Source organism: Canis aureus, chromosome 29 (assembly GCF_053574225.1).
Source record: "Canis aureus isolate CA01 chromosome 29, VMU_Caureus_v.1.0, whole genome shotgun sequence".
NCBI classification, from domain to species: Eukaryota; Metazoa; Chordata; class Mammalia; order Carnivora; family Canidae; genus Canis; species Canis aureus.
This window is the reverse complement of record NC_135639.1, coordinates 297,019-305,528: the sequence shown is the minus strand read 5'-3', so window position 1 is coordinate 305,528 and position 8,510 is coordinate 297,019. Positions and strand designations below refer to the sequence as shown.

Sequence of the window (8,510 nt, the reverse complement as noted above, 5' to 3'; positions counted from 1 at the left end):
AGCACGGGAGATGGACCAGCTCCGCTGGAGGTGGGGCTGGGGGAACTCAGGGACAGAGCCAAGGTCCCAAAGGCTCCCCTGAACATCGCAGTCAGCCTCCGAGGGCGAGGCCGCGTCCACGCTGCCCCCCCCCCCCCCCCGGCGTGCACAGGTGCACCCCGCTTCCCAGGGCGGCTCGCTGCCCCCCCACCGCGGCTCTTCAGAATCCTGCAGGGCCCCTCCCGGCAGGAGGGGGAGGCACGCGGGGGTGGGGGGAGGCAGGAGCAAGGAGCGGGACCAGGATGCGCAGGAGAAACAGGAGACGCAGCTGGATGTGAATCTTTACTTAGAGAAAAGCAGCAGAGCTGGAAGCTCAGGGGGCAGGGGCATCAGCGAGGGGTCCCGGAGGCGGGGCACGACCACAGGAGGGGAGCGCGTCGGGCGAGGGCGGTCACGGGTGCCGCCGGGGGCGCTGCCGAGACAGAGGGGAGGCGGGGCGAGAGCGGGCGCTCGAGGCGGGCACACGACCCCCACCGCCCAGGTGCGCGGGAAGGACCGCGCGGCGGAGCCCCGCCCTCCCGCCCACGCCCCGCCCACTCCCGTCCAGGCCCCGCCCACTCCCGTCCAGGCCCCCGCCCTCCCGTCCAGGCCCCGCCCACTCCCATCCAGGCCCCGCCCCTCCCGTCCAGGCCCCGCCCATTCCCATCCAGGCCCCGCCCATCCACCCCACGCCCCGCCCCTCCCACCTACCCGGGCCGCAGGTGCGGGCGCCGTCACTGGGGGGCCGGGGCCGGGGGCGGGGCGCTGCCCGCTGCCTTCCGCGGCGCCTCCTTCTCTCCCGGGGCCGAGGGCTTTCCCGGGGGCTCGGTGGCCGCCGCCCCCGCCGCGCCCGCCCCCGCCGCCGCGCCCGCCTGGGTGGGCGCCTTGGGCCCCTCCTTGACGGCGCGGTAGCTCTCCCCCCAGGCCGAGGGCGTCTCGGTGCCGTGCTTGCGGCTCAGCGGGTAGGCCCCGATGGCGGCCAGGATGCTTCGGTGGCGCTCGGGGTCCATCTCCGTGTAGTACATCTCCAGGGTCAGCGGGGTGCAGATCTTGTGCTGCGGGGGGCGGGGGGTCAGGGCGGCCCGAGGGGTCCTCCCTGGGGCGGGCAGCCCACCCGCCAGGCTTCCGCGGGGACATGGGGGCCCTGCCCACCCCGCCCCCCAGCGGGCCAGGGCTTACCCGGAGCAGGAAGCCGTCGGGGCAGGTGAACTGGTCATACCAGATGGCCTTGTACATGATGAGGACACAGCCCAGGAGCGCCATGGCAAAGGCGATCATCCGCGCGGTGGGCAGCTGGGGGGCCGGGGACAGAGAGGGGCGCCGGGGAGGGTCAGCGCGCTCGGGGCAGGGGCTGCGCTCACCGCCTCTGCTGGGGGGTCCCTTCCAGCTCCCAGACGCCCCCCAGAGAGGGCAGATTTCACAGGGCTTTAGACGCGGCATGCTAAAACTGGCAAAGCCATCATTTAGGGGACTTGAGGGCGAATAAACACGGTGGGAAAAAATATTAGGCACATACACAGCAGAAGTACATACAAAGCCCAGGTCACTCAGGAAGAGACACGTGACCCCGGGAGATGGGCGCAGCAGGAGCCCTGGGCCAGAGGAGCCCCGCGGAGCCGCAGGGTGAGGGCCCCGAGGGGGGGATCCCTGCCCACCTGGCTCCCTGACCACAGGCGAGGGGGCGAGGGGCCCAGCCCACCTGGCTCAGAGCACGGGCTCCCCTGCCTCAGCTGCCTGCTCCCCATCTTCCCTGCCCCCAATCCCCTGGGATCAATCCCTGGGCAGAGTGGCACCGGGAGGGGGGTTACCCTGCGCCCTTCCTCTGGGTGGTTACAGGCCAGCTTCTGGGCCTCCAGGTCGGGGAACTTCTTTGGCTGGTCCGGGGAGGACAGCTGGTATTCCGTCTGTGTCTTGATAACCACCTGCAGGAAGAGGGGAGCCAGGACCACACTGAAATGGGGGACTGGGAGGGGCCCCAGGTCGGTTGCCCTGAGGCTGGGTGCTGAGCAGCTGCCGCACCGTCTAGTGGCAAGGCTGCGCTGGCTACAAGGGCCAGCTGGGGGCAGGCAGGTGGTGCCCCCAGGTGCCACAGGGTCCCCTGAGCCCAGGGCTGCCTCTAACCCCGAGCCCCAGGGCCCCAGGCCGACTGATGCAGGCCCGGAAGGTGGCCCCCGCTCCGCTGCAGCGCCTGCCGCAGGTCCTGCTCCAGGGCACACGGGGGGGGGGGGGGGCGCAGCTGTGCCTCAGCAGATTCCTCCAGAAAGCTGCCCTCCATCAGACCTTGCCCAAGGACCCTGTCTCGCCCACAGGGAAGGTGGAAATTTTTGCTCGGAGCGCCTGCTGGGCACCCCTGCCAGGCACCGTCTGCCAGATGGCGTGGGACTCCCGACGGTCACCCCGCGGTCAGTTTACACAGTTCACAGATGAGGAAAGGGTGACTCCAGGTGACGGGACAGCTGATCAGGTCACAGACTGCCTGGCCAACTAGGGTTGTGGCCCAGACCAGCCCTTCCCCTGCTTGCTCTCCTGCCTGTTGGGGGAGTCCACATGGAAGCGACCCTTGCCCCTCCCCTCTGTTCCGGGCGGGCTGAGAAGAGCCCTCCTTGCTGGCCCAGGCGCTCACCTGGTCAGGGAACGGTGGCTGGAGCTGGCTGACATCCAGGGGGCTGATGAGAGGGACGCTGTCTGTGGTGGCCCCGTCCTGATCCCCTGGGTCTTTGCCCGGCTTCCCGGAGAAGCTGCAGCCCAGCTTCACCATGGTGAGCAGTGGTCCTCGGCCTGTTCGGAGGAGACACCGGTCACTGCCCACTCACCACCCGACCATGGCACCCCTGGGAGAGGGCGAGGGGGCCCCAGCCTGGACCCGGTTCCTCACACCGGAGCCAGGACAGCCAACATCCCAGGACAAACCGGGCATGTTCAGCCATAGGTCTCCTGGCCCCTGGGCCCCAGAGCCATGCGGGGTGTGCCCAGGCACACATGCGGGCCTGCCCCAGCGCACTTCGGAGGGCAGATGTTGTGCTCAACAGAAACCGATCCCGATCCCGCCTGGGGGGCTCGGTGGGTTCAGCATCCGACTCTTGATTTCCGCTCAGGTCGTGGTCTCAGGGTCCTGGGATCAAGCCTGTGTCAGGCTCCCTGCTCAGTGGGGAGCCGGCTTGAGATTCCCTCTCCCTCTGCCCCTCCCCCACCTGTCTCTCTAAAATAAACAAAATCTTTCTAAAAAATCATGATTAATTTCAATAATATCTGGAAAAGTATTTGAGACTATCCAACAATTGTTTATTACTTTAAATACCTATTAGCAGACTAAGGGTAGAGAAAAACATCCTTAACCTGATAAAGGCTACCCACAAAAATCCCCACAGCATCGGGTATGAACTAAACAGTGAAAGCTTTGCCTTTAAGATGAAGGAGCAAAAACGGCCTTTTACTATCAGTTCCATAAGTCATGGCGCTGCAGGTCTTACATCAATGACAAAAAATTATCCCTCAATGTGGGAAATAAGCACTGACCGTAAAAGGGCTACATTAGAATTAAGAACTTCCGCTTATCAAAACGTAGCCTTCAGAGAGTGGCAGCAAAGCGAGACCGGAGAAGGCATGTGCAACGCGCCGACGGCGAGGGACTCGGGCCCATCAGCGAGAGATGTTCAGGTCCCTCTGCCCGAGTGTAACCTTCCTAGGAAATCGGGTCTTTGCAGACGTGACCGCGTGAAGATGACATCATGGTGGATCACAGGAGCCCTACCCCAGTGCTTGGGGTCCTACGTTTGGGGGCACACAGGGAGGCAGAGGTCGGAGGGATGCATTCACAAGCCACTGAACACTGGGGTCCCCAGAAGCAGGGAGAGGCCGGAAGGCTCCTTCCCTAGAGCCCCAAAGGCGCACAGCCCTCCCTAATTCTGGATTCTTGTCTCCAAAGAATCCTGGATTCTCCCACACACATGCCTGTTGTTTTAAGCCACCCGCTGGGTGATTCGTTGGCCGCGAGGAAGCTAACGTTTGGGCAAAACAGCTCAGGTTGATGAAGAAAAATATTAGAAAAACCTCATAGAAAAATGCAGGAAGGAAGATTTCAAAAGGCCACGGATACTAAGCAGGCGCTCGCCTCATTAGCCCACGAGGGGGCCAATCAGAACCGGCTCGGGGAGATGCGCTGAAGCCCCCCCAAACCCAGGAGAGCTCGAGGAGCCCAGGAGCCAAAGCCCTGCAGGGGGTGTGGACTCACGTAAGCCACACACGCCGAACCCTGAGCGGCCCTCACTCCGGGGTGGACGCCCCGCAGGACGAGCGTCCGCTAACGTGGATGGCAGGGCCGGTCCCACGGACACACAACCGCACGCCAGAAAACAAGCCGTAAATGAGGCGTTCCTGCCACCGAGTCCTTATAGCAATGGGGTGAACGGTGTAGCCGCGGGCAGGACCGGCCCAACCCCACGGGAGGAGGCTGGCCCCGAAAGCAGCCGCCGGAGGAACCAGGCTCGGCACTTAGGGACCCGCACTGCGCGGCTCCAGACCAATTAATGCTCCTGCGTCTGGGGAGTCTGGGGGGCCTTGGGGGAGGGGAGCAGCTTCAGGGCCCTGCAGGGATTTCCAGTCTTCACTGGCTGGTGGATGACTGGGGTGCACTTACCTTCAATCATCAGGTTGCACGTTTGTTTTACGTCATCTTCTGAATATTTGTTATATTTCACAACAAAGAGTTCAAAATAAATGAGACCAACAACCAAAGGACAGCAGGCTGGGGGCAGAGGCCCGGCCACCCCACCCCTCCCCAGGCTTTGGGCCCTGGCGTGCGCCTGCGCAGAGATGGGAGTCTCGTGGCACCTGTGCCGGGCTGTCTGCCTACCTCCTCCTTGTAGGACCGGGGTCAGACCCCGGGGGGCTGTGCTTCCGGCCCCGGCCACTGCCTGCACCCGTCCTATAGACTGCTGTCCCGGGCGACCTCACTATCCCCAGACGCCTCCCCCGCAGCAGCCCCACCAGGCCCATGGGGGACTGCCTCACACCCCAGAGGCCAGGCCCTGCTGTGGGTTCCTGGTGTGGGCAGGCAGGGTGGGAATACCGAGGAGCTCCGGCCCGGAGGCCCAGGGGTGCTGGGACGGAGAGTGTGCAGGTGCTGGGCAGGGAGGTCCTTGTAGGACAAAGGGGGGTGGCCAGGAGCCGCATCGTCGGGCCGCAAAGAGGCAGCCGGCTGGGCAGAGGGCACCCCCATGGGGGACTTCCTGGGCGCTCCAGGGAGGAAGGTCCCCTTAGGGCCCTGAGTGGGGGCTCATCCTTGGATCTACGCCCCGGGCGCCGGGCCCTTACGGGCCAGCAAAGCGCCCCCGACTGCACCCCTAGGCTGGAGAGCTTCTAGGGAGTGGGGCTGGCAGGGGGGCAGCCCGGGGAGGACGCAGGGCAGCCGCGGGAGGCCGAGGTGGACCAGCACCCGTGGGAACATCCCAGTGCTGGGGAGAACAGAGGGCCCGGAAGCCCCGGGAGGGGACCCCGGAGGGAGGGCCTGACGGGCTGCGGAGGAGGGGGAGGCCGGGGCAGCAAGTGCGCAGCGCTGCAGGGGCGGGAGGGCGGCGGGGCCCTGCGGCTTGCAGAGGGGGGCGGGGGGCGGGGGGGCGCGAGGTCGCCCTTAGCCCCAACCTCCGGCTGGCGGCCGGCCCCGGGACAGGTAGCTCCGTCTCTGGGGTCCTCTAGGAGCCAAGCCTCCTCCGACAGAGCGTGACGTCCGTGTGACGTCATCACGGGTTTCCATGGCAACGGAGGCCGGGAATGACACATCTTCTCCAAGGGAAGGAGCCATTTGGGGCCTTCGGGCCTCTCCGCGTCGGGTTCCAGGCCTCACGCCCGAGGCGCAATGCTGGGGCAGGGGCGGGCTGCATGTGGGACCCCCCCCCACATCCATTTCCCTCGCTGAGTCGTGGGGCCCCCTGGGCAGGCGGGCTGGGCTCATTCCCAGGACAGGCTCGGAGGTCGCCCTGCGCCTCCCGCCCCCCCCCTTCTGCCGTCGTCCGCTCCCCACTGCGGGCTGCTGGGCGGCGTCTGCGGAGGCGGCGCGGGATGAGCGGGGCGCGGGGAGGGGGGCGAGGGGCCCTGGCGGAACAGCCCGCAGGAGCCGGGCCGCGGGTGCTCGCCCTCCCGCCCCCGCCCGCCCCCGCCCGCCCCCGCCCGGCTGCATCTGCGTCACGCGGAGGGCTGCGCACCTGCGCGGGCTCCTGCGGGCCGGGCGCGTGTCGGGCGCGCATGTGACTGCGGAGCGCGGGGCGGCGCGTGCCGAGCGGACACCCCGCAGGGCGCAAGCCCCCGCCCCCGCGCCCGCCGCCCCCGGCCTGGCTCTCGGCTCCCGCACAGCCCCGGAGGCCCAGGTGGGGGCGGCTCGTCTCTGCACCCGCCCCGGCTTCCCGCGCGCCCGCCACCTGTGGCCCGAGCCCGGGGTCTGCGGCAGGTGCTGCTGGAGCGATGGCGCGGGGCCCCGGCGCTCCTCGGTCCGGCCGTCCGCTCCCCCCGCGCCCCCCGCGCCCCCCGCCCTCGCACAGAGCCGGACCTTCTGGAACGGGCCGCCCCCCCGCAGCCCCCAGGGCTCTCCGGCCCCCGCGACGCCGCTGATGCTGGCCCCGACCCCCGCCCGCGCTGCGCCGCGCGGCCGAGACGGGGTCGGGGCGGCACGTCGGGTCTGCGCGCGGCTGGACACCGGCGGTTCCTCGGGGGTCCGGGCAGCGGCTCGCCCCGCGGAGGCCCCGGCCGTCGGGGGGGCCTGCGGACAGCATCCCGCTGCGGCCACCGGAGACCCCAAGGAGGGACCCCGGCTCCCCCCGGCCGCCATCGGGTCGGCCGCGGTGCCCCCGTCCCTGCACACGCACCTGCACGCGCACCTGCACGCGCACCTCGCGCGGCCGTGCACACGCCCCTGCACACTCGGCCCCCCTCGCCCCCGCTCCACAAGGAGAAATGTGGAAATGGCTCACAGGCGGCTCCGACGGGCAGCTGCTGCACGGCGCGGCCGCAGGACGAGGATGCGGAGGAAGGATGCGGTTCCAGACGCTTCGCAGCCGGGGCGGGGCGGGGGAGGGGCCGAGCCGAGACCGAGGCTGCTGTCGCCTGGGAGACGCGGGCGGAGGGAGGGAGCGCTTGCGTCTGCGGCCACCGCTCCACCCCGAGCCCCCCCTGTGGGAGCTGCGCAGGGGCAGGGGGTGCAGGGGGTGCAGGGGGCTCCCACCCGGACAGCACACCGCCTGCCTCACTGCGTGGGGGGCAGCTGAGCCCTGCCTGCCCCCCGGCCTGCCCCCCACGACCCTGTCCGGGGCTCAGACTGCCTTCTTGCCCCCCTTGGTGTGCCGACGCCTGAAGCCCCAGGCCAGCCCCTGCCCCTGGAGCAAGCCTGTCGCTCGTTCCCCATTGGGCCACCAGGGAGGGGTGCTGGGGTGCGAGCGCAGCTGAGGGGGCTCGGGCTGCTGCCAGCTGGTGGTGGACGGGCCCGAACGTGTGTTTGTGCAGACTGAGGCCTCCCTCCTCTGGGCAGGTGCGAGGACCAGTCGCTAGGGTCCGTGGTCATTCACGGGGCACTTACGGTCAGCTTTGTCAGCTAGACGTTTCCCAAAAGGCCTGCACCGTCTGAGGCCAGAAAAGAGCAGTGACACGGTCCATCCACCTGCCGCCGATGCTTGCTGTCATCTGTTTGGTCACCTGGGGCCACAGGCTGCACAGCGCAGCCACCGGGATTTGGCTCCTTAGATGCTGGAGGTTCCAAGCCGGGGTCAAGGCGAGGGCAGACTTGGTTTCCACAGGCTCCTCTCCTTGGCTGGTGGCTCCTGACAGTCCCCCCATCTGCCTTGTCTTTTCTTAGAAGGACACTCAGCAGAACTGATTGGGCCCCCGAGACGACCTCTTTTTTTTTTTTTTTTTTCCAGCACACACCCAGCTCCGGGATCAAGAGCTGCATGCTCCAGGCCCGAGCCACCCAGGTGCCCCTAGAACGATGCGTTTTGAATTAACTTTGGTGTGCAGTGGGGTCCCGTCACGACTCGCGTGGAGTTGGCTTGCGGGTCTGGGAGACCCGAAAATTGAGAGTTTCTGCGCGCCCCGACAGCGGCTCCCCACGGCTCCGAGGCGGCACCAGACCACAAAACGAATACACTGAGTCACGCCAGAAGCGCTACGGCTGTCGTTTGGATTTCCAGGAGAAAAAGATTAAGAAAGAAGGTCGAGAGGCTCAGGAACGTTCAAAGAAAGCGAAAAAGATGATTGGTCTGAAAACTAAGCTGTACCTGGAACAGCGGCGTGCTGAAAAAATACCAAAAGGACTCTCCAGAGGCAGGAGACGAGAAAGGGCAAACCAAAGAGTGAGGAGAAGACGCCCCCCGAGCAGGGCCTGCAGGTGTCCCGGCCCGAGGGGCAGCCCCCGCTTAAGTCCTTTCCAATGTGACTGAACAGAGGAACAGAGCAAGCCGGGAAGTGGGGAGTTCCTTTACCCGGATTCGCGCTCCGGGAGACACAGA

At 67.2% G+C, this 8,510-nt stretch overlaps 1 protein-coding gene across 2 annotated transcripts; it reads right to left on the bottom strand.

Annotated features, from left to right (window-relative positions):
• Positions 1-308: 308 nt before the first annotated feature.
• Positions 309-7,113, bottom strand: CALY (calcyon neuron specific vesicular protein). 2 transcript variants are annotated; one of them, XM_077877084.1, is made up of 6 exons: positions 6,981-7,113; positions 2,642-2,796; positions 1,827-1,940; positions 1,198-1,311; positions 730-1,073; positions 309-451 (listed from the first exon to the last, which is right to left on the bottom strand). In XM_077877084.1, the coding sequence occupies exons 2-5, from the start codon at positions 2,774-2,776 to the stop codon at positions 753-755; spliced, it is 684 nt and encodes a 227-aa protein (XP_077733210.1). In that variant the 5' UTR covers positions 2,777-2,796; positions 6,981-7,113; the 3' UTR covers positions 309-451; positions 730-752. The 2 variants fall into 2 exon arrangements, with proteins under 2 accessions (XP_077733210.1, XP_077733211.1); XM_077877085.1 differs by having other exon boundaries at positions 6,876-7,029.
• Positions 7,114-8,510: the final 1,397 nt, after the last annotated feature.